General features: G+C 41.2%; 1 protein-coding gene across 7 annotated transcripts in view; it reads right to left on the bottom strand.

Moving 5' to 3' along the window:
• Window positions 1–26430, bottom strand: part of ATXN7 (ataxin 7) — a 137512-nt gene that overhangs the window by 36080 nt on the left and 75002 nt on the right. For 6 of the 7 annotated variants that reach the window (XR_003517999.1, XR_003518000.2, XM_027583443.2 and 3 more), the window contains one exon: window positions 14510–14614. Coding sequence is in view for 5 of the 7 variants with exons in the window: in XM_027583443.2 (XP_027439244.1) it covers window positions 14510–14614 (105 nt within the window). In the remaining 2 variants the exon portion in view is untranslated. Of the gene's footprint in view, window positions 1–14509; window positions 14615–20504; window positions 20653–26430 lie in introns of those variants that run through there. The other variant, XM_027583444.2, reaches the window with a different exon arrangement.

The following is a 26430-nucleotide window of genomic DNA, read 5'->3' as shown; positions in this document are numbered from 1 at the left end:
AGAGGGTTTTCTGAAACCTACTTTTTTTGCCCCCCAGACTTCTTACAGTCACATTCAAACAATGCAAAACTACGGTCATCCCTAAAAGATGCCAGAACACCAGGTAAGGGGCATCAGCAGGTCTCAGAAGCCCAGGATGAGAAAAATCTTCCAAAAGTTTACCAAAAATAAGAAGTTTAGGTTAATTCACCAAAGGTCTTCTTAAGCTAGAAGAAAAAATTCCACTGCTATCCTACCTGATTGCAACAGGTCTTAGCATTGTTCATTGCACCCACCCACCCTCCCCAAGGGGCAGCTGAGGAGTCTCCTTGATGTCATTGGCCACAGGACAAAACTGAGATAAGAGGCCCCTTTCTCAGACTAAGCCTCAGTTCCACATCACTGCACCTGTCAGGCCAGACCCCAGAGTCCTCACTGTTCTCCCAGCACAAATGCTTGACTTGACTTTCTAATGTTCCCTTTTGTAGATGGCGGTAGGGCAAAGGGGGAAAAAAATCCTTACAAACCCCAGTCAATCCATGTGTTCTGAGAACCAAATCTTATCTCTAATTCTGATGAAAACTAGGGTGGATTTCAGCAAACATTCTTAATTGCTACAAATACACATCTATATTTAATTTCACAAACAGTTGACCCTTGAACAATGTGGGGGTTAGGGGAACTGACCCCCTACACCCCACAGTGGAAGAATCTGTCTACCTTTTGACTCCCCAAAAACTTAACTATGAAAAGCATCCTGCTGATGAGAAGCATTACCGTTAACATAAAGGTGATTAACACATATTTTCTATGTCATACATATTACACACTGTAGTCTTAAAATGAGCTGGGAAAAGAAAATGTTATTAAGAAAATTATAAGGAAAAGAAAATACATTTACAGTACTGTACTGTATTTACTGAAAAAACTCCACGGATAAATGGATAAAATCTGCACAGCTCAAATCCATGTTGTTCAAGGGTCAATTGCATAAACAAGAGAGAAGCAATTCAAACTTATTTTTAAGATCTATAACCAAAAAGGGATGCATGGTAGTGTAAGTCAGGAAAATATAATTTTGTGCAATAAGAATATATACAAATACAAAAAAAAAATGGGCATAAAGCTTTAGATTAAATTTTTAAACACACACATTCTCCTCCCTGAATGCCCCGAGTAAAATGTTTAAGCAAATACTTAAATACCACTTTGTTCTGCTCGGACAGCATTCTTACTGTTTTCTACAAACCAGCTCCAGATATCCTATCCAAATAAAGTTTATTTTGATACTAAGTTTCCCAATGATGGCTCATATTTAAGTGTCTAGGTCTGGGGACATGGTCACATTTCATTTTTCCTATGGAAAAAAAAAATTCAAAGACTACAGACTAAAAAAAGACTGCCGACTAAAATACCCTTTTAATAGAATAACATCCATGCCTTACAGACCAAAAATTGCAGGTATCGGCTGTGTCGTGGATGGTGTGCATTCATCAGTTTTATTCTGGTGCACAAAGGGAGTCCTGAGCTGACAAAAATTCTTCGGTTAATGGGCCTGCTCCCAGCAAAGGAGCATACCAGCAGCCGCCAGGAAGGGCAGCGCCTCCAGGGCCTGGGCTGAGGGGGCAACCAGCCCGCAGCAGTCTCATCACTTTCAGTCGGCCTCGTCCAGGCCAAGAGCTTTCTGTCCCTCGGGGTTTGCGTACTCTCCCGGGAAGTGCTAAGACCGCCTCCTCTGGCTTTGCTGCGGCGAGGAGTAAGGAGGTCATGCACATAATGCAGAGCCTGGCACCTCTTCAGTGCCCCATACAGGTTAGCTCTTATGAGCGGAATCAAGGAGAAGTTAGATGGTGGGCATCGTGTCCAAGAAAGGGGGAAGAGGACAAAGAGGTTCCTACTGCTGAAATTAGTGACGTCCCCAGCAAATCTTGGGATCTCCTAAATCAAATCCCGGAGAGGCTTGCCAGTGTCATTCGGTGTTCAGCAGGGCCCCCAACACGTTGCCGGCCAGGGGCGGGGATGGCTGTGCTATGTCACTGGTGGTAGTCAGTGCTCTGGTTCACAGGAGCACAAGTCTCCGCTGACTCCACTTCAGTGTCTCAGCAGGCCGGGCAAGTTATAATTGGCCTTAATTGGCACTTACAGGAGCTTTAACATTCCTCACCTGCTGCCAAGGAACACTTGAAAGGGGGAGAAAGTATTTTCAAACTTGGAAATACCAAGCGATTCATTCAGCTGTGGGCCTGGAAGCCTGCTATCCAGAATCAGATTAGCTTCACCAAGGAATGTTGCTACGCTGTTATCCAGCGCTCATTAGGTCCTCGCGCCGGATTAGGAGAGGTGGGAGATGAAGTGGAAATGGGGATAATTCACGTTGGAGGCTAATCATGCAGCAGCCTTCCTCGGGCTGGCATCATCTGATCTTTTGGTGGATGGCTCTTCAGGACTCGGCCACACTTCATGTGTGTATCCCTTTTCAACTGTTCTAGTTGTTCAAAGGCAGGGCAATAAAGTAAGTATAACCTCCTGGCCTGATTTACAGAGGCTTTGTGTTAACCACAGTCTGACCTCAGTCCAGTCATTATTTGATACACAAAGTGAACACTGTTAAAAGGTGACCAATCACACCAAATGCAAGGGGGATAATGAGATCAGAAATAAAACTGACAACAGATTAAAATCATCGGTCCTGCAATTAAATTCACCCAACACTGTTATCTTCTAGGAGCCTATACATTTTGCAGAGAGGAATCCCAGCCTAGCAGACCTAGATTTCTCTCCTAAGGTAAATTCCAAGCAGGATGAATAGAAATTTCCCACAGATGCCAGGAAAATTGCCTATGATTGCTTAAATGAATATTTTTTTAAAATCATCGCTCATTTTGAAAGATCTCTTTGCCTCATATCATTCCGTATTACTCAAATTCAGAAGATACGTGCTAACACTGGTAAAAAAAAGTTTGTGCTTGTTTCAGAGACTTGGTTCAAAGTCAAATTACAATCAATCGTGTGTGTGTGTGTGTGTGTGTGTGTGTGTGTGTGTGTGTGTGTGTATAAAACACTTTAAGATGCTTTAGCAAAAGAAACTGAATTTTAGAAAGATAAATAAAACACCTACTCCTGATGGTGATACTTTCACACATGCCTAGTAGATATAAAGTATTACAGCCTTTGTGGAAAACAAACTAGTAGCAGATATTAACAATGCCTATCTATATCCTTTCTGACCCAGGAATCCCTTCCTGAGACTAATTCCACAGAAACAAAGCCACCAGTAGTTAAGGGCGTTTGTAGCAGGAGGGCTACTGTAGCTTTGTTCATGGAGGCAAAAAGCAGGAAATAAGGGTAATGTCCACAGACAAGAGGACTTCGAGGAGAAAGCTACTGCCCAGCCACACCTTAGAATAGTAAGCAACCATTAAAAAGGGCGGATTAGCGTTATCCTGGCCTGTGAATGAATTCCCATGTGGTACTGTTGAGTAGAAAAGAAGCAGAAGTGTGCGTAATAGAATCCATTTTTCGTAAAACTATGATCAAAAGTCCCCACTAATAAAACACAGGATTATATGTGTTCATATAGATTAGTATGAGAAAAAATACAGAAGTATGTAAACTAAGTTATGTACTATACTGTACCAAGTTACATAGATGGTGTAAAGAAAAAGAAGACTGTTAACAGCTGGAAACAGCGAGTAGGGAGAAAGAGCCAATGAAATAAGAAAAAAGGAGGCTGAACTGAAACAGCGTATCTGAGATTCTGTATATATATATATAAAAATATATGATGTTTATATATTTAATATATTCATGCATCATTCAAAAGATCCATAAAGAAACTAATTTAACAAATTTTTGTTCTTAAAAAATGCAATGTCAAAGGAGCTGAAGAAAAATTTAGACAGCATTACATTCTGGTATTACATCAAACAAGCATATCCTGATTAGGGCTCCCATTTCATTTGTTTGGCTAAGCAGACTGAGATTCAAGTAGCACAACTGAACACACTAAGAATCGCATAGAAAAAAGGCCTATTAGCCACTCTGGCGAAACAATATTTTAACATTCTAAAGCTCACTACAAATCTTGAGTATTAGAAATTCTAACAATCTTTCGAAAATATCAAGCATAAGAAGCAATAAACAAATTTCATTCCAGAGTTTATTTTTGACTCTAGGAGACTATAGATCAGGAACTCTTTTAACATGTGTGATTAGGGGCTTACTGCTTGTATCTTAACTTTTAAAACTGAGACAATTACCTTCCCTGATCTCTCTCTCTCTCCCCCTCTTTTGTTTTTTAAACTTTCAAACATACAAGAGGAAAAGGTATAAAATTTCTTTGAAGTTCAATCTGAGAACTGTTGTCTTAATAACAAAACGTAGAAGAAAACCTAAAGACTGGGATTTCTATATACACAATGTGAAATGAGGAAGCCAAGAGCTAAGTTTAGCCACTGCTCCCTTGCCTCAAACCAGTTTGTTTTATGGGCTTGGACTAGCACATGCATGGGCAGAATTATTCAAGCCAGGTAGTAGGTGTTACACGCATAAAGAAGCAATAAAAACTCCCTCTTCTGGTCATATGTAAGACCACAGCTGAACAGGGTTGGAAGAGCAGGTGTCTATGTATCGTAACCAGTAAACATACACATTAGTCTTGTGAAGTGACTCAGGAAGAACATCTTTTAGCAAATATAACTAAAATGTGGCTTTATATACTGAAATATCCCCCTTTAAAATCTGAAGCACAGCCATCCCGATGATTTCTATATATAGTAGGTCAAGAAAAGCACTGGTGGATAAACAGTATTTATTTACTGATTGATTAATGCTGCTAGAAACCCACATTTTCACTGTCTTATTCCAGTGATGCAAATCAGAACTGCTGAAGTAAGTTCATTAAATCACAGTAATACTAAGCTGGAAGGCAGCTCTGACCAGCCTCCACGTGGAGAATCAATACTCTGAAATAAATGACAGACATTCCCAAAGAAGAATGTTTTTTTTTTTAAAGATTTTATTTATTTATTTATTTGAGAGAGCGAGAATGAGAGAGAGAGAGAGAGAGAGAGAGAGAGAGCACCTGAGAGGGGGGAGGGTCAGAGGGAGAAGCAGACTCCCCGCCAGGCAGCAGGGAGCCCGATGCGGGACTCGATCCCGGGACTCCAGGATCATGACCTGAGCCGAAGGCAGTCGCTTAACCAACTGAGCCACCCAGGCGCCCAAGAAGAATGTTCTTTAAAGCACTGCCTGTCATAATGCAATACTGAGAAACTACATGTCTACCAACAGAGGACTGGTGAAATTCATTTAAATACACCAATAAAGTGGAATAATAGGCAGTCTTTAAAAAGAAATGGCATAGTATGAATTCACATGAAAAAATAAGGTTATTAAAAGTAAATTTATAACATATCCAATGTTAATGTGAATGAGGGAACAAGAAATATGCAGCCAAATAGGTCTATGTGCAGGGTCTAGAAAGCTTCCAAGGGTATATGCCAAACTGCAGCCCTGAAAAGTAACATGGAGGAGCTTTATTCATTCTGATTTCATATTCATCCTCCTCTTTCATATTTATTTTTCTTTTACAATGTATATTACTACATCAATAATGAAAAAAATCAAAATGCCTGTGTTTTTGCTTTGGAATTGGTATGTTTTTGTTAGCTGAATGAGAAGCTGAGAAGTCCCAGGAAAGCATGCACATCTTCTTTTGCTTCCCAGCATCTAGGACTAGACTAGGTAGGCACCTAGGACTAGGTAACTACCGTTCCACAACACAACAACAATAAACTAAAAAGAATAAATGACCCCCAAGTTTGGCATCAATGCAATAATTATTTTCAACCCCTACAATATTTAGAAAATGCCTAAAGACTGAATATAATACATCAAGGCTTTTCATGCCAGTCAGTACACCTCATTTACAAAAAAAAAAAAAAAAAAAAAAAAAAAGCCCACACAAATTGGAAGAACAACTCCCCTGGATCCATAAACTAGGTAAATTCATCCAGTTGCCTGAGCCAAAAACCCCACGAGTCACTCCTTGTCCCTTCTTTCCCCATATTGCTAATCTCCTGTCCATCAGCAGGCCCTGCTGGCTTTCTACTTCCATGCCGACTGCAACTCGGCCACACTCAGCTCCTGCAGCCTCTGCCACAATCTCGATGTAAGCCTTCTCTCCTGAATCAGCTCTCAAATGGACTAGAGCAAAACAGCCCACCAACTGGTCTCCCTGATTCTGTTCCTGCCCCTATATTCCACAGAGCAACCATCAATCAGATCAGGACACTTCCCTGCTCAAAACCCTCCAGCAACTTCGAATCACCTGCACTGTCCAATTCTGATCCTTTGGTGGCCCCAAGGATCCCCAGTCCCTTTTCTGAACCTTAACCCAGACCCCTCACGTCCTTACACATTGCTTCTCCACCTCCTCACTGGCCTTTCTGCCATGCACATTTCCACCTCAGGGTCTCTGCACCTGCTATTTTCTCTGTGTCCAACACCGGTCTTCCACATCTTCAGAAGGCTGGCTCTTTTATTCAGTGACCTTCAAAATCAACACCTCAGAGAAGCTTTCTTTGACTAGCCTTACATAAAGGGTCTTGCCCTGGTGGTCATTCTCTCTCACAATATTCTTAGCATTTATCACTACTTGAAGTAATCTTATTTTACTTGATTTTGTCTCCACCCTCCCTAACCAGACTGTAAGCTGCAAGAGACACTGCTTTAGTAGTTCAGTAGGATCAATGCCTAGAGCTGACACTAGGTACTCAATAAATATTTGTTAAAAGCATGAATAATATCACAGCCAATTTATTTTTTTAAGCAATTGGAAAGGCACATTAAGAGGCAGAGATTCATTAAGAGGAAAAATCAATACATTTTATAACTATAAATTTAAATGTTGCTCCCTATAAATGGCATAAATAACACCTTTTTTAAAAAGATATTTATTTATTCATTTGAGACACAGAGAGAGAGAATATGAGCAGGGGGAGAGGCAGAAGCAGAAGGAGAGGGAGAAGCAGGCTCCCTGATGAGCCGGGAGCCCGATGTGGGGCTCGATCCCAGGACCCTGGGATCATGATGTGAGCAGACGCTTAACAATCTGAGCCACCCAGGCACCCCAATAACACCACTTAAAGATACTGTTTATTATATAACTGAGGAAAAAAAGATAAAATACTAAGGACAAAGTGGTCCTTTATTTGATACTACTGAAGTTATATGAAAAAATTAATTAGCACTGTTTCGCTTGTGGCAAAGAAAAACTGAATTCACTGCATTTATTTTGTATCATGTTTTTTTCGGTGACAAGAAATTTAGGTCAAATGGTCAACTTCAAATTTCCACTGAGAGTTACACTAACGTCCACCTTAATATCATTCACGTTTTGATGTGCCTGCTCTGGCTAGCTCCCTTCCCTGACTCAGCTCTCACTGCTGGAGAAAGGCTTGGCATATGTCTCAGAAGCGAAAGAGTGAAGTATGTTTGGCTCTGCAACAAGTTTCAATCTTTATACTGACTGCAGAAATAAATATGCCAACCAATTCTCTAAAGAAGCTATGGAATGATGATGGATCTCGCCTTACCGTCCGCGACTGGGGGCCATCAGACTACGACAGACCTTATTTTTGAAAAATAAATTTGTTAAAATCTGCACGTTAAAAAAAAAAGCAGCAGCAGCTACATACAGAATGTTATGGGGCTGAAACAAGAAGAGGAGGAGTTTGGCTTTGGACTACTAGGATTTAGGGTTAAAATGGAGTAGGAGAACAGGCTGAAGAGAAATCCAGCAACTATGCTAAATCGATTATCTTTACCTACTACCATTACGTCTTCGAATTACTGAATGTTCTCTCTGAGGTAATGGGTTTACAATGCTGACCCAGCTACTCTATGCCAACTTTAAAGTTCCACCTGAGCTAGGACATCTGTCACTAATGATAGTTTTGTGACATGTGGAATTCATTACATCTTCCCTAGATTTTCTTTTAACTCTATACATCCTTATTACATGCAAGAGAAATAGACATGAGTCGCCAGAAAAGCTGGCCTGGTACATTTTATCCATGTGAAAGAAATTTAATTTAGTTTTATTTGTAAACTGGGAACAGAACTATCCACTCAGTGGGTTGCTAAGAACAGGAAATGAGACAATACATACAACAATGCTTTGTGAATCACCAAATACTATTAAAAATCATCATTAGTTTGTGGACTTTTAGATGAATGGCAATCCTGAAAAGATTAACTATCACTAAAAGTTTCAAAGTAGAAAAAGGCCCAGATTATAAAAATGCAGGGGCCAAATTTAGCCAGCACAAGGGACAGAACAGAGGAACATTTTTTTCTTTATCCAAAAACAAAGTTACTTAATAGCCAAATAAAATAACTCATTCAAAATACCTGAAATTGTTACTTTCAACCAGATGGCAAGAGGGGAAGGGTATTCTTTTTACTAAACAGCAAAAGCTCTGCTTTGTGATGTAGATTAATTCAATCAAATGATAGCAATCACTGGTCGCAACTATGTGAAATGCTGTCAACAATGGGAATCAGCATTTATGCCAGAACCAGCCTATCGGCTCTCACAGATTAAGACTCATTCTGCTCGTACAGTAACATTCTTTGAAACCAATTAGCTCAAAAAAGTATGAGTAATTTCTGTTTACTCATCTTCTGATGAAAATTACATTTTTGAAAAATATAATTTATGCTAGCATCTAAAAGAATCCAAACCACCTCAGTGCACTTCAAGGAACATTAAATTCAAGCAATGTGTGCGGCTGTTAATTTTGCAGGATCGTAATATCTGCAAGTAGAGAAAGCTATAAGATCACAGCAGTATTTCTGCTAATGCTACTTTCACAGAGTTAAGAAAAAGCCAGACTTATAAAATTCCCCCCCCCCCAACCTCCCACCTATGAACAGAGGTCTGAGAGAGGAAATACGTTTTACGCTGAGGACCAGACTCACACACCACTCATGGTGACTGGAGGGGCTCAGTACATAATCAATACAAAATACCAACTGATAAAAGATCAAGGGTATCCGTCCTCTGTGATCCTTTTGCAGATCAAAATGTGACCTGAGAATCTGCTTCCTAGGCATGACAACTTCCTAGGGCTGGGGTTGGCCTCAGGGGACAGACAGCTCCTTAAACACGAGAGGGAACCAAATCCAACAGCTTGAGCCGGTGTTTCCCAAAACATAGAGTAGGTATCACTCCCCATCATTAACAACATTAAATCTCAAGTGACAACTTACTCCTTTTCCAAATCTCTTTCAATTCTTGATAACAAACATCACACTACTGGGTGGATAACACTTGCCTAAGACGTGCTAGCTAGCCTCCTTTTCCACAAAGGGAGAAGGCCTCAGGGCTCAGAGCTAGCACAGGCAAGAACATCAACAAAGAATTTAATCACCTCTTCACTTTATTTTTACACTTAGCATCTCTGGAAACCACCACCAGTCTTCCTGTTGATGATTCTGGTTAGGTTTTCTTTAAGGATTTATTTAGGTAAAGGACTTATTTAAATAGAAGTGGTTTGATTTAAAGAAAAATATTAAGTGGAATTATGCAAGCACATCATAAATAGAGAACCCAATTGATTAAAATCGGGGAAAGGTGGCAGAGGCACATGTGACCATGAGGCCTTGCTCAGGGACGCAGGGCTGAGCCAAAAGGTGAACAAATGGGTCAACTTAACTAACCTGGGGCAAAATACTTTAACAGCTGACTTTCAAGCAGGGTTTCAATTTATTAGAGATTCTAACTGTGGCACCTGTCCAAGCTGAACGACCAGCATTTACTTATTTAACCTAGGTAAGATCACCTCACGTCTGCACAAAACACAGGTTGAGAGGAATTAAGGTATTCTTTGTAAGCAAACTCAAAGAGAAGCAGCAAAGCCCAGCACACGCACACAGCGTGTCAGGATCACTTGGGAAGCTCTTCCAAAACAAAACCCCAAAGACACCCCACAAATCACCAGCGAACCCAACCTGTTCAGATCCACAGACAACATATGTAAATAGGACTACACATTCTATGCTATTCAGTAGCCAATTTAGGACCAACACATTTATTACTAGATAACTGAGGTTCCCACCTTGGTCAACAACCTCAAAAGAAGGGTGCTTCTGGCCCTAAAGAACGGCACCATCTCAGCCCTCCTCCATACTCAAAGTTTTAGAGGCAATGAACAGGGCATCTCCAGCATGTAATAAAAAAAGTTAAAAATCAGTTTAAAAATACAAGGGCCTCCTTTCGTGCCATCCTTGCTAGACTCAACAAATTGCTGAGTGCCAATCTATGTCAGTCACTGTGCCAGGCACCGGGAACACAAAGCAACAACCCTGACAGAGTAGAGGGATCTGCTGTGATCCCAGGGCATCCCGGCCAGCCTGGGGGTCAGAATCCATCTCCGGAGTGGTTTAGAATGGAGACTGCTAGGTCCCATCCCAGAGATTCCCAGCTAGTCGGTCGGAATGGTCCTTGGGAAGCTGCCCATTTAGAAAGCTCCTCTCTGATTCAGATGCACAGCAGGTTTGGGATCCAATGATTCAAATTATACTTTCAAATCTGAAATTAACAGTAAGGAACATCTTGCTCTCAAAAATACCAAGTAACTAAAGGAAAAATATGAAGTATCCTGGACTAGTTCAAAACATAAAAACAACATCAAGAAAGTATGATATTACTACGCAGTTTCCAAGAAAAAAAAGCAATCTATACTATGAAAGCAAATAGACCAATGAGAAACTGGGAATGCCAAAATGACACTACCATCAACACCACTGCTCACATGGAAATCCTGGTTAATCCTTAGCTCCCAAAAAAGCAGCTCGGCTAGCAAAAAAAGTATATTATCTCTCACTACTTTTGGTAATAAGCTGCTCACCAATTCACAGTAACATTACCACCACCAAGAACCGATCTACAAGCCTTGTTGCTGTTGTGGCTTCCTTCTCTGCCCTGGCAGCAGTGGTTTTAAAGGAACTGCCTGTTGGATTTTGCAGCAACTGCTCACTTGTTCATAAAAGTCACAGATGACTATCAGTAATACATTAATTCACAGAAGACTGCCCACACATTTTCACCAATTTCATGCACAAAGATAAGAAAAGAGAATCCCTCGATTGGCAGGTACGGATTCTTCCTAATACCTAATAAACAAACTACAATGGCCACTGGGAAGGATTTTGAATTTAAATCTCTTTTTGGTGTTAACACATAAGAATGGGCCTTGGGGAATTACAACAAAAAAACACATGGGTTCCAAAAAAACATCAAACAAAAAAACAAAAACCAAAACCAAACTTTTCCTGTTATAACCCCTATCCCCAAGGATAGAAGAGACATTGGCAGCACCGGGAATGCTTCTTGGCACTGGAGACCCTGCCCACCCACCCCTCCTTCCCTCCAGGTGAGTGGTGTGTGGGTCCCAAATCTCTCCAGGGTCATTACATGGTGCCTCCCTCCACTTCATGCAGTCGCACCCAACTCCTCACATCCACGCATGTCCAAACCTCCTGTTTGTTTGCCATCAGCCTTCTCCTTGGTGCTGCCTCACAGAGGGAGGTCCTTCAACATTTCCCAGCCGAAAACCTCTCAGAACACTTGGGCCCCAACCTCCTGCCAGGAATTCTTCTCTCTTACAGCTTTAATATTTCCTTTGCCACTAGAGGGACCAAGCCCACCCCCACCCAGTGGCTTTATCAGTCCCAGCCCAGCCCCTGCACAGCCACAGAAGGCATTTGAGTATGTGAATCTTGCATTCACATCTTCTCATTTACATATTTGAAGTGACCACCATTCCTTTCTCCTTCTACAAGTATCTTATTAGAAGATACTGGGTGGACTAGGGCCTGGTAGAGAAAAAGGGTAAAAATGTGATTTTATGGGACTCCCTCACCTTGTCCCCAGTACACTGGCATTCTTAAAGAGAGAGTGAGAGAAAGAAAATCATCTCCATAAGATGCGCGGGAACAACTGTGTGAAGGGCTTCTGGAAGAGGGGACCAAAAGGGCCCCCTTTCTGCCTAAGGGAATCCTGGAAGAGGTAACACCTTTTTAGTGGGCCTTGCCTTAAGCTGCAGCTGTTTTCACACTGCCGTTTTTGGTCCTTTTGATTCAGTCTGCCCCCCCCCACCAATCCTCTCTGGAGGACCACTAAGTCACCACTCTGGGGCTAAGAAACTTGGAGCACATCCCCACTGACACGTCAAGGCCAGGGGCGTCTAAGGGGCACCGAGGCTCTGACAGCTAGCCCCAGCCTGTCTCGGCACACTGCCCATCCACGTGTGGGAACATCACCCAGGCCAATGAAGACTCCATGCAGTCCACCCCAGACGGCACGGAATTCCCTGCCTCTGCGCTTGCTCTCATCACGGCTGCTGGCAACTCAGGGCCACCCAACACGGCTGTTCAGCGCACAGACCGTGGAGGTATGTATGGCAGCCCTATCTATCCCCGCCAGAGCACTTCCCATTTATGGGACTGTAAGTGATTTTTAAAAAGTATTTTTTGCATCTTCCACAATGGACATGTATTACCTACCTAATAACTGAAGAAAAACATCTGCGCATGGGACAACAGATCCATTCTACTCTTCAGAATTGCCTAACCTGAAGGCAATTTTCTCTAAGAAGCCTTTTCATCAAGAAGCAATTTGTGTTCCTCCTTATTCTTAAGACCCTGGACTATTTTTTGACGTTAGACACAAACCCTCCTGTATCCACGCTGTACTTTTCTCTCTCTCTCATGCCTATTATGTGTCGGGCATTGTATGAGGCGCTTTACCATGTTGTTTCGTTTATGGTCCCTGAGAACCTATGAGGTTGCTATTACTATTCTGACACTGTAACAAAGGAAGTTGAGGATGGAAAACTTTCTCAGGGCAAATGAACAGCTTATGGTTCTTTCAAGTTTAAATTTAAATCCAGTCTAGTTTGGCTTAAAAATTCTGAACTCCAAAATACTTGGCAACTGATTAACTGCCTTTTCCAATACTGACCTCTACGACTCTTAATCAGGAAGACAATATTTTATTCACCTTTGTACTCACTCTAGAGCCTACCCCAGGGCTTCACTGAGAATCAGAAACAAAAAACCTTTTTCTGGTTACATGAAAAAAATCTATTCCTTCAGGAAAACATGGTGGGAGGCTGATATGATGACGCGATTCTTAAAACAACTGTTGTCCCAACAGCAAGCCTTCTAAGTTTTAGCTTTAGAAATGTACCTCAAAGCTATGCTGTCTCCCCAGCTCTACTGCCGCATCTTAGCCTTAGTCTGTTATCATGTCTTGCCTTTGAACTCATCCCTGCTTCTACCCTTCTCCTACAATTTATTCTCAGCAAATTCACCAGTGAGGTGGGCCTGTGTTACTTTCTTATATAATAAGCCCTACAATGCCCCCAAGCTGCTTCTTACTCTGGCCTTCCAGGCTGTGCACGATCAGGGTCCCTGCCCATAGGGCAGACCTCTCTAGTCTCTACTTCCCTTCACTAACTACCCTCCACCTATGGTGGTCAACTGTGCACCAGCTTTTCCCTCTGTATAAGAATGCTCCTACTCCAGATTGCCACATGGGTGGCTCCATCCCATCACTTATAGCTCGGGTCACCAGGGTTACCTCCTCAGAAGCCTCACAAACTATCTATAGAAGGATCCCATTGTTATTCTGTCTCAAGCTTGCATCTGTAGTACTGAGGACAATGAGGCAACAACTCATAGTTGTTTAAAAAGTATTTCTAGTTAGTTTTGCCTGTCTCTTAAGCTAGATTGCAAACTCCAAGGAGGTAAATAAGGATCATACTATACATCCTCATGCCTGAAACAAGGTGTAGACTCAAATACTTCTGAGCTGTTATTGAACCCAACTGGGTATAAAACTGTCTTTAGATGGCATTATAACAAAGCAAAGCCATTTTATTTGGATTCTTCCATGATTCAACACCCAGACAGCAGGCGTGGAGCCTAGAAGCCCAGGGATGGCTCAGGGGTTCATGAAATCCCTAAAGACACACTGCTTCATTTCTAAGTACATGTGCATTTTAATGGAGAAGATGTGATAGCTTCATCATACTCACAAATTGAACATGATGTCAAGCTGGATTTAGAACTACTGAACTTGGAAGTTTCAAAATCACATTTCCTTTAAGAAAGACATGTATCCAACACTGTGTATGTATGATTCTACCATCCACTAAATTCACAACCATGAGGTCTAGAAGGAAATAAACCTTTCACTATACTGACTGAATTATTTCAAAAGAGATTTTATAAAATACATTTCTCCTTGTCTAATTTCAGTAAATTAGAATATACACATCACTTTTAATAAAATTCAGAAAATACCCAACATCTAATAGGCATTAACCCATTCGATGAAATTAGAAAACCTGACAGAGGGAGGGATATTATAGCCTATCCATGCTGTCACTGGCCTTCAGTTTAATCCTGCTTTACCTTTTACCCTCTAATAATGATTTTTAAATGGTTGAGCACTTACCGTAATGTGATTGAAATGCCTGCGGTTTGACAACCTGATTACAGTCGTTACACACCACCAAGTAGAAATCATCATGGGCTGGACACAGACCAAATATTGGCATGTCTGCAACAAAGAAAGAGCATCACTCACTCATCTGGTTCTGATGAATATGAAACCATTTAGGCTAGCAATACTTTCTAAAGAAGCTGCCTTAAGATGAGGTACACCAGTTCAAATGTTACTCCAGTAACATGTAAAAGTAACTGATGTGGCACCATGACTATTAAGAGAAATCAAATCAGGCTTACAGAAACACTGTTCAGAGAGTTAAAATAAAAGGCACCAAAAATCATCAGTATGAGGTGAAACAGACAAATCTATTAAAATGCAAACAATGAATACACTCACACAATAAAGCAACTTTAGATGAACTCCACCAAGGGTTATGGGTAAGAATCTGCACCCATATAAAATGCTTAGCAATTCACAAAGCTGTATCATCTAATGGTTTGATTTGTTTAACTATGCATTCTATTCCAGCCATCTGGTCTCTGAGTTCTATGGAACAGTTAAGAAAGGAAGCAAAGGTTTCCCTGAAGAGTATAACTGCTGGTTTGGTCAGCATGTAATAGAAAGAAAATTATTTTTATACTCTTTTTTCAGGTCACAAGAACCTCTAGTCCTTTTGCTCACATACTGATGCTCCTGAACACAAGGAACTTTGGTACAAACACAGCATTTCACACATTAATCTCAGTTCAGTTACTAGACTAGGGCAAGATACAAGTTGGACATTTTACGGTTAAGAAGTTAATTAAAACACAAATGTAAAACTAAACTATCTGCATATATACAAAAACTGAAAGTGACTTGATATTTGGTAATATGTGGTTAACTAAAAAGTCCTAACCATGAATTTATTAACAATAATCCAGGTAGGGAACAGTGCTAACATTTCAGATCCAGAATCTAATGTCTTAAATATTTCAAAATTGGTGATTTTAGGGGCATCTGGCTGGCTTAGTCAATAGAGCATGGGATTCTTGATCTCTGGATTGTTAAGTACAAGCCCCACACTGGGCATAGAGATTACTTAAAAAAAAAAAAAGATATTAGCTGATTTTAAATAAGTATTGTACACTATTTACAATATCTGCAATGAATGGATAATTAGCACATTTCAATTAGACAAATAGTTTAGTAGACCAAATACCAAGTTTAAAGGGGAAAGAAGATCCAAAACTAATTGGCATCTGTTTTCTCTCCTGTAAGATTTAATTTCATACTTTCTCCAGCTTGGGTGATCATGGTAGTTTTACAGGAAAAAGAAAATGCCCTGAGGAGATGTAAAGTGATTATAGTCTAAAAAACATCAAATTACTAATCTAATATCTACACATGGATACAGTTCAGATTTTCTTAAACAGTTTCTATTACACTGAATTGCACAGATTGCTAGCTATAAATCTGAAATATACCAGGGACCAACAAGATTCTGGGATGCAGTGGCAGCACTGAGCAGTTTCTAGGTGCTATGATCTCATTCTTTTCTCACAACTACCTAGGTAGATACCATTACAACCCCACTCTAAAAAGGAGGAAACTGATTCACAAAGAGATGAAGTACTTTGTCTACGTCAGTAGCTGGGATTCCATTCTGACTCACAACAATGGCTTGGATCTGGTCCCTTGAAGATCAGAGGAACGTGATTTCTAGAAATTCCTTCCAGTTTCCACCTCCATTAAGTTGGTATGTCAGAGCTGAACACCTTTGATAAACTGATTAGATAATGCAAGAAGCTTCTAGTAGACTACTGACTTCTGTGACTAAGCTTAATAATTTAATGAAAAATAAGAACCAAACAATGTGCTATTTTCCTTGAAAGCATGCCCACATTAAGTTAAAAAGAGTACGTGTGGGAGAAAAGGAAAGGTTACATCCATGCAATGATCAACATGTAACAAGCCATTTTCCATGGCCACAATTTCTTGACATATTTCATTTTAAAAATAAAATATAGTTTCCTTTAAGTCCCATATACCCCCCTGTGCTAAATGCCTCCAATACAAGACCAATTAAGAAAGAAAATCTAAATTACAGAACATAGCATTCATAATTTACAGCTGTGAGGTATGAAATGTCTATAAATATCAAATCAGCAGTTTCATTAATGAAATTGACTCAATTAGTTTTATTAAACGGTAGTTAAAACAGCATTAAATTGTCTCACTTTAGATAGGCGACTGCAATGTGCTGGTTTTGTGTGGTTTCCCACAGCACTCAATGTTAAGCAATGCTGTTTAAAATATATCACTTTGCCAGACACCAAATACTTCTGGGGACTAGCCCCCCAACCCCTTTATAAATAAAACAACTTTAAAAATTTAAGAACTGTACCAATCCTTTCAAGTAATAGCAATTCAACTAGCCACAATAACCTTTATATAGAAAACTGTTCTTTTTTGCTGTGATTCCTTTCTTCCTTTTGTGAGATTTAGAAACACTAGTAAAAATAAGAAGGTAGGGGTCATTCTGTAAGGGACCAGGAATCTATACTTCTGTAAAAACTTCACTTTCCTCAATAACTTAAGATCATTTGCAATCAATGATGACAATAATGAGGACAAACAGTTGGCCTTTACTGAGAGATTGCTATGTACCAGGGCCTGTGCTAAGGACTTTTTATATGATTTATCCTACAATAAAATCCTCATTTTACCGATAGAGACACGAACTTGTCTACTATCACCCACCAAGAAAGCATAACCAGGACTCAAACTCAGGTGTGCTCTGTGAGCTCAGTTCTTAATATCTCACCAGCACATCACACTCCTGGGTGCATATGATTTGTGTGTGTGTGTGTGTGTGTGTGTGTGTGTGTGTGTGTATCCCCGTGGAAAGAAACATGGTACACTTAAATCCAATTCATGCTACCCTCAGAAATCGAGTTCCAGTTATGAAAATCAAAAGCAACTTTAATTTTAGCTTTCTAAATTCTTTACTTCCAGATATCCATATTTGGAAGTAAGCTAAAGATACAAAATAATTTAAATAAAATGTCTTCGGGAGGAAAAAAAAAAAAAAGAGTTCTATATCCTTTTTCTGCACTGGGACATTCCAGAGGCCTTAGCAACAGGAACAGAATGTGGAATGTTGTGGCAACAGAGAAAATGAAATTTTTGTGAGAGACAGTATGTATGTTTCTGAATATTTTTAAAGCATAAGTTTATAATCAGCCTACCTGCAAATTAACATATAAAACTTGCCCAAATGCAAGGAGGTAAAGATTGATGTAAACCAAAAAATGAAAGAGTTTAGAAAAATTAGTTACTATTGAATTTTTTTAAAAGTTTATAAAATACACTGTAAACATACAACTTAGACCCCTATATACTTCAAAATCATGAAAAGTTTTTAAATTGTACCTGGCTCCCTGGACTCTGAAGTAGTTTGAAAGAATGGATTTTATTGTGTGTAAGCCCTAAATCTTTTTCAGGATTCAGGTCACTCTAATCTTCCAATTAGCAAGTAGCCCAGCACCCACATCTAGGCCATCAATGTACTTTGGAGACCCCAGGCCAGCATACTAGGAAGGACTGGGTTTAAGCACATGTATACACTAGCACGTGTGCAGAACCTCCACAGGCAAATGTAGAATGAAGGCTCTCTGCCTGAAACCAGACCCTAAACAGGAGGGAATGTATTCAGTCACTTTGGTGCTACTATTCCCATTTTGAGAACTGAGTCCAACAACAGAACGTGTGTGTTGTAAGCAAAGTATTCCACCTTTGCAGTACCCTGGGTGTCTCCCTTCTCCCATGCTCCCCAATTTCTACATGCCAACAACTCCCACATTTCCGTCTCTAGCCCAGATGGCTCCCGAGCTCTGTCTAGACTCATATATCCAACTGCCTACTAGACATTGCCATCTGGACGTCTTATATACATCTCAAAAGGAATAAGCATTGTCCAAGAGAACTCCACTTTCCACCCTGCCCTGTTCCCACCCAGCAAAACTTTCCCTCTCTTGGGTAAATGACTATTCATCTCCTTGATTACTCAAACTAAAAACCCAAATGTCATCTCTGACCCCCCGCCTTCCCTCATCACATCCAAGCCACCAGCATGTCTGCTTGGCTCTACTCTAAAATCTCTGTCTACTTCTCTCCATTATCTAAGCCACTGCTGTAGAGCCTCCCACCAGCACCTTTCTGATGGACTATGGAAGAAGACCATCTACCAGCTGGTCTACAATCTCTTCCACACGGCTGCCAAAGTGATTCTTTTAAGTCCTCCAGCAGATCACATCACTACCATTAACATTTCTCCAGTGGCTTTCCACTCCTCTAGGAATAAAATCTCGGCCCTTAGCACAGCCCTCAGGGCCCCGCCAGATGTTCATCCACCTCCTTTTCACTCTCTGTTCCCTTATTCCCTCCCTGCTCCTCTCTCCTTGGCCCACTCTGCTCCAGGCATACTGTCCTCCATTCTCTCCTTAGACCCAGAAAGCTATTCTCAGCTAGGCTCTGCCCTTTCTCGTCATAAGATACCTAGTACATTCACACACTGTCAGGTCTGGCTCAGGTTGTCTTCTCTTCAAATGGCTCCACCTCCCCCGCCCCCAACTAGTTACTCTCTAGCACAGGTATTGTAAGCAGAGTGGCTAAGGGAGAGGACCACTCCCTATCACTTTGAATCCAGTGTGTCCTTAGGCAAGTCTTTAAGCTTTTCGAACTTCAGTTTCTTCATGTGTCAAATGGTAATGATAAACAGTACCGAGTTTACTGGGCACTTCACAAGATTGAAAGATTAAGAGAGTTAATACAGGGACGCCTGTGTGGCTCAGTCGGTTAAGCCACTGCCTTCAGCTCGGGTCATGATCCCTGGGTCCTGGGATCAAGTTCCGCATCGGGCTCCCTGCTCAGCGGGGAGCCGGGTTCTTCTTCTCCCTCTGCCCCACCCCCCTGCTTGTGCACTCTTGCACTCTCTCTCTCGCTAATAAATAAAGTCTTTAAAAAAAAAAAAGTCAATACATGCAAAGCTCTAGAAGACCTTAGACAGCGCTCATGCAACAGCCCCCTCCCCAGCCTGTGAGATAGGAGTCATGCACCCACACTAGTGCTCAGGAAACTAAGGCACACAGACATTAAGACCTTACAAGCTAGTAAGAAGTAGAGTTGACATTTGCACCTAGATACGCGGGGCTCACAAACCCAGGCAACTCCCAACATTCTCCCAAGAAACACTGCCTAAATCTGCCTCCTCCATACCAATCCCACTGCCGGTACCCACGGTGGTGGCCTCCACACACCAGAAGAGATCTCCTAACAGAAACAGAGTTTCTTCCCTTTTCAGCCTCCTCCACCCTACTGCCAAAGCTAGAGCCCTAGAATGCATTAACACTATTCCTCTCCTTGAAGACCTCTGCAGGCTCCAAAATAGGGCTTGACCAACCTCTCCTCGACCAAGGCCCCTAACACTCTGGCTTCTCCCATCTCTTTGGTCTAAGCTAACCTGCTGCAGTCTCAAGACTGCGTGGCCTTCTCAGAGCCTGCCTTGTCTTCCCACAATCCTATCTTTTGGCCAGAACAGTTCCTGTAGCATGGAAAACTTTCCCCTCTTCCTCCTGGAACGCCCACCATTTAGTAAGAACCAGTTCCACTGCCCTCTCTGCCGTGCTCTTACTCACACCATTCATTATCCCACTGCAGACCTTCACTCACTGAGTCATGACTTATGAATGGTAAGGTATAAGCAGACACCTCTGTAGTCCTGCCTGACAGCAGACTCCCAACATTTAGAACTCTTCCATAGCTTCCAGTTGCTCCTAGGATAAAAACTGGCCCACAAGGCCTCGAACAGCTTTGACCTGCCCCTCTCCCCACTGGTTCTTTGCAGCTGGCCCTTCTGGCCTTTGATGTGTTCCTGGAGCACATCATGCTCTCTCCTGTACAGCACCCAGGCATCTACTGGTTCATCTGCCTGCAACCACCACCTTCTCCACATCTTTACCTGGCTTGTTGCTTTACTCCGTTCACTCTCAGCCTCGAGGTCACCGTCCTGGAGACTTGGCTAGGCAGACCCCGTTATATGTTCCCAGAGCACTGCCTTAGTTAGCCTTGCCACAATGTACCATGCCCAATCTGTAACAATCCATCTAGCCGTGTGAACCTTAATCTCCTCCCACTAGAAAAAGTTCCGTATTTGTCTGGCTTCCTGCTCTAGTGACAGGGCCTGACAATGCCTAACTTGACCAATAGGAAGCAGCAAATAAATATGTGTCATATATTACTTGATGAATAATAAGTGAAGTATTAAAGTCCCTATGGGGCCATCATAAGTCAAGGTTATAATTGTGCCTTTATGTCATTTAATGACAGAGTCATCCACTAGAATTGGGTATGCCATTTAGTGATACACACATTCAAGGATGAAGTTTCCCTTGAAGACATGATCGATCCCATTCCTGGAGGCCATTTCTGGAAAAAATTCACGTTTCAGGGTCTGATTCTCAAATATGCACATCAGCAATTTCTCTTTTGCTAGTATGTCAGTGTAGTAACTAAGAGCAGTTGTGGAGTCACTACTTGGATTCAAATCCTTATTTTTCCTCTTACTGGCTGTGTGATCATGGTTTTACATCATTTAACCTCTTTGAACTTCAGTTTCCTCGTCGGTAAAATACAGTTAACAGGACCTATATTTCAAAGTGTTATTTTGAGGATTAAATGAACTAATCCATGGGGAGCACTCAGTGCTGAGCATGCAGTAAACACTCAATAAATATGAGCAAAAAACAAAACAAAACAAAACCACAAAAATATATTCATACTAGCAATGTCTGCTGCAAGGGCCCCAGCTCTCACTAATTAAAATCACATAAGACTGATACACACACAAATAGGGACTCTTTTACAATGTGAGCTGAACACTCAAGTGGTCTCATAATCTCCCTGCTGACCACACACTCCTCCCTGTAAGCAATGAAAGGCAGTGGGCCAGCAGAGGAGGCTTGCTGGCACCCCTCTCCCTGTGGAGGGTCAGGGCCCATGCTTCAGAGTTTAAGCCATACCCTTGCAAGCAGGGAGAATCCAAGACAAAAAGCGAGGAAGCCACATGATAGAAAATGTCACCCTGGCATGAGTGTGGATCAACTTAGGTAACGGCAGCAGGGAAACAGATTGAGGACAGTGGTCCCGAAGGGCTGATGCAACAGACCGAGACACAAAATGCCCGTGCGATGAAAATGGGGGAAACCTGGCTGAAGACAAGCTCTAGAGGACCTTGTCAAGCCCACAGGAGATTGTGGGTGGAGTGTGAGGCCAAGGGAGGAGGCCAGAGATGGGTCTGCAGTTCCTTCCTCACCACAGCTACTGTGAGCACATGGACCATGGGAGACACGGATGGAAGAATCTTGTTTGCAAAGACAATAGAGCCTAGTGGTTAAAGGCATGGCCTCTGGAGCCAGACTGGCTGCATTCAAATCCCATTCATGCCACCTACTAGCCCTGACTCAGTTTCCTCACCTATAAATGGGTCAGATAATTATAACCACCTCCCTCATAGGCTGTTGAAGGGACTAATGAATATAAAATGCTTCAACAGTGCAAAGTACTTTAAAAGGTGAGCCTTTTTTTTATCATCTTCCCTATCACTGCTCTCTGGTCTTTGATCTAAACAGTAGCTGTGTTCCCTTCCACCTCTTCCAACCCCCACCCCCACCAACCAGTGATGTTTTTAAATCAAAATATCACCTAGTCTGACTTAACCCCTTAGTAGTTCTCCAATGTAGTCAGAATGAAAACCAATGCTTAGAAGGCCCTGCCTGACCTCTGCAACCTCAAGACATAGTAGTCACCCTATAATTTCCACTCCAGAATTCTCATCTCCTTGACAATTACACCAACATGCCAATCACTGCCCACCTCAGAGCCTTTGCTAATTCTGTTCCCTCTGTCTAGAATGCTTTGCCTGGCTGGCTCCAGGTCTCAGCTTACATTCCAACAGAAGGACCTTCCCTGACTTCCCCCATTTAAAGCAGGCCCCTATCTCTTCAGATAATTCTTCTCTTCACTCAATTAGTTATTTCTTATTTGTGTTTTGGCTCTTTCCCTAAGATGGACGCTCCATGAGGGTGGGTGCCATATCTGCACAGCACAGTGCCTGGCACACAGTAGATTCTCAAAAAAAGAATTTGAGAAAGACCTCTGCATCAGACTTCCCAAGTTTAAATCCTAATGCCATCATCACTCACTAGGAGTGTGACCTTGGGCAAGTTCCCCTGCTTCAGTTCATCCATAAATCAGAGATGATGCTAGCAGCTATCTTAATGGGTAGTTATAAGGATAAAGTTAGTATACATAAAGCTCTTAGAAGTGTCTGACATGCTAAGTCTACCTTACCTATCATGATTCTAATTATTTCTACTTTTACTGTCAGTGAGCTACACTGGCCACTGCTTCCAATCTCTGCCATCTATAGCCAGCACCTCTTATGATACTATGTATTAAGTACTTACAAGTATCATGGCAAGTACTCTATATACATCATTCATTCATTTATTCATTCATGGACTGAATCCCTACTACGCCTAGACACCATTCTGAGTACTGGGTATGTATCAGTGAACAAAAATCACAACAAGAAACCAAGAAACATTAACATGTAAGACAAAAATAATAAAAATTTACAATTACTGAATGCTTCCTACGTTCCAAGAACACTGCTGAGTATTAAGTCATTTGATCTTCATAATACTACCTGCCTTTCAAGGTTACTATCCCCACACTTCACCAAAAAAGCAAGAAAGGCACAAGAAGATTACCTGCCTAAAGTCAGAGAGTCAGTAGATGGAGGAACTGGGATTTGAAGGTGGCTTTCAAAAGTACATGCTCTTCTCCACCTCAGTACACAAGCCTCTCCATTACTCAGTGCCCTCCCTACCTCTCTCAAGATGTCTCTGCTCTTCTGCCTTGTTTAATGGGAGTCAACCAAGGCATCCTATCAGAGAGCAGACTGCTTAATCTACCTCTGGATGGTCTGCTCTCATTGCTCCTCAAAGGTTTCCTTAGATACAAGGACGCTCAGCCCCGTCAATGTCTGAAACACTTCTAAATAACCTGGCAGACCTGGAAGGCTGGTCTGCAAGACTAAGCTTTTACTACAGTCACTCCCAAATTTATTTCAAATGCTAACTCCCAATTCTAGATAATCAAAAGTAATATCAATAATCTAAGAAAAGTTTTTAATTGCTATTAAATGAGCTTGAATGTCTCAATTGGGAAAGGATAAAACAGAATTTTATTGCTACCTTCCACACACACTTCTCCCAAACTCATATCCTATACTCCAATAATTAAAGGAAATCAGACTTTCCTTTGACCATAAGATGTTAAACAATGGAACCAACTAGGGACAAAAAGGCCAATCAACAGCCCGCTAAGATATATATGGTTTGGGGCCCTGTTTGAACTAAAGTAGTCAATAAAGATTGGATTAAAAAAAGAAAAATGACATGTTTTAAGTCAAAAAGCAATTAACCAAACAGCAGAGGTCCAAAGAGTTAGATCAAAGAAAACAGTCCTAATATTTTGAATCACTATGAGTGGCCAGCCTTACAGTGACCCTCCACAGATAAAAGTCACAAGTGCTAATGTTGGCACTGCTTGTACCGAAAGTGAGATACAGTGCCTGGGACGGAAGAGAGGAGGCAAATAGCAAAATCCTAGGGAATCTGCATTAGGGAAGTCATGTCAGGCTACAAGGGTGACCAACTGGGCAGTACACATGACAGGCTGTCTCATGTGTACCTTAAGCTACTCCAAATACTGTCAGTAAATTCTGACCTTTCAAATCAGAACCCAAGCCTGAAATGCCATGTGTTCTAAATCTGGAAGTGCCTGCCAACATCCTTACTGAATCTGATTTGCAACACTACCATTCAGCTAAGCTTGTAGCCCATGGGTAAGACGTGGGCTAAAAGAGAGTCTACCCCTTCGCTGGTACTGTAACCTCAAGCGAGGTACTTAACCTCCAGACCTCCAAGTTCTGCATTTGAAAAATGGTAAAAACAATGGTATCTATCTCAGTGGATTGTTGGATTGAATGAGATAACTCATGTAAAATGCTTAACTCTATTCTAAATACAGTAAGGAGAGTGTATATAAGGACTCAATAAAGAGTACTGTTAGTTTTACCATCATTATTGTTATGGTTGTTATAATTTCGTGACTAACGACTCAACTGAGAATACCATTCCTTCTTTTGCTCAAAAGGCAGTCAACACAGCAACACTACATCTGCCAGTATCTTGTATGCAGAAAATCCCTGGCTCTCATATAACTAAGTGCTATGGAATAGCACTGCCTCCTGACCTGGCTCTGTTTTTAAATGATTAGCCTTATATAGACCATACCCTGGGCCGCAAAACAAATCTCAACAAATTCAGAAGATCTCAAATCATACCACGTATGTTCTCTGTCCATGGAATCAAATTAGAAATCATAAGAGAAAGATAACATGAAAATGTCCCAATGCATGGAAACTAAAAAGACATTTCAAATAATCCATAATCAAACAATGTAATCATAATATTAACAGGCTAAAGAAGAAAAATCATACCATCATAAATGATGCAGAAAAAGTATTTAGGATAAACAACCACCTCCACATAACTAGGAATAGAGGGGACTTCTTTAACTTAACAAAGAACATTTACCAAAAAACACCTACAACTAATACCATATTTAATGAAGAAAGATTATATGCTTTCCTCCTAAGCTCAGAAACAAAGCAAGGATATCCACTCTCACCACTGCTATTTATTTTTTTAAGATTTTTAATTTATTTATTTGAGAGAGAGAGAGAGAGAGCACGCGCACAAGAGCAGGTGGAGGGACAGAAGGAAAAGCAGATTCCCCACTGAGCAGGAAGCCCGACGTGGGGCTCAATCCCGAGACTCCAGGATCACAACCTGAGCCGAAGGCAGATGCTTAAACGACTGATTCACCCTCACTATTGCTATTGAGCATAATAGTGGAAGTTCTAGTCAGAGAAATAAGGAAAGAAAAGGAATTAAAATACATACAGATTGGAAAAGAAGAAATAGAACTGTGCCTATCTGCAGATGCCCTGACGGTCTATGTAGAAAATCACAGGAACCTACAGAAAACCTCCTAGAATTTACCAGTTTAGCAAGATGACAGGATACAAAACTGCTTTAGTCTGTTTAGCTGCTGTAACAAAATACCACAGAGTAGGTGGCTTATAAACAACAAATACTTACTTCTCACAGTTCCAAAGGCTGGAAAGTCCAAGATTAAGGTGCCACTGTATTCCATGTCTGGTAAGAACCTGCTTCCTGGCTCACAGTCTTCTTTTCCATGTGTACCCCACATGAAGAGGGTTAGGGAGCTCTCTGGAACCTCTCTTATGAGGGCACTAATCCCAGGAGGTCTCCAATTCTCATGGCCTAATTACTACCCAAAGGCCAAGCCTCCAAAATCATTTACATTGGGATCAGGTTTCAACATATAAATTTTGGAGGGGATCACCAATATTTAGCCTACACACAAAATCAACACATAAAAATCAACGGTCTTTCTACATACTAGTCATGAACCCGTGAAAGCTGAAATTAAATGGCTAGCCTTCAGTTGGCATGTTATGCATGTTATTTGCTTTACAGTATAGTTGAGTATTATTCAATAGCCATGTGGCTGTGATGAATGTAGCAAACTAGAGATCTGTATCTTTCCTAAGTACCTTAGGGGGATGTTATAAAACATAATTAGCTCATATTTATAAAGTCTTTAAATATCTTACCAAAAACATGTCCCAGAAGGTTGACTTTTAATAAACAATGAAAGTAGAGTAAATGTCGAGTTTGGTTGAGATTCATCAAGTCAGAGAAAAGGTGGGTCATAGATCTTCTACCTTA

The sequence above is a fragment of the Zalophus californianus genome, chromosome 1, assembly GCF_009762305.2.
Source record: "Zalophus californianus isolate mZalCal1 chromosome 1, mZalCal1.pri.v2, whole genome shotgun sequence".
Taxonomy (NCBI): Eukaryota; Metazoa; Chordata; class Mammalia; order Carnivora; family Otariidae; genus Zalophus; species Zalophus californianus.
This window is presented reverse-complemented; position numbering and strand designations above follow the sequence as displayed.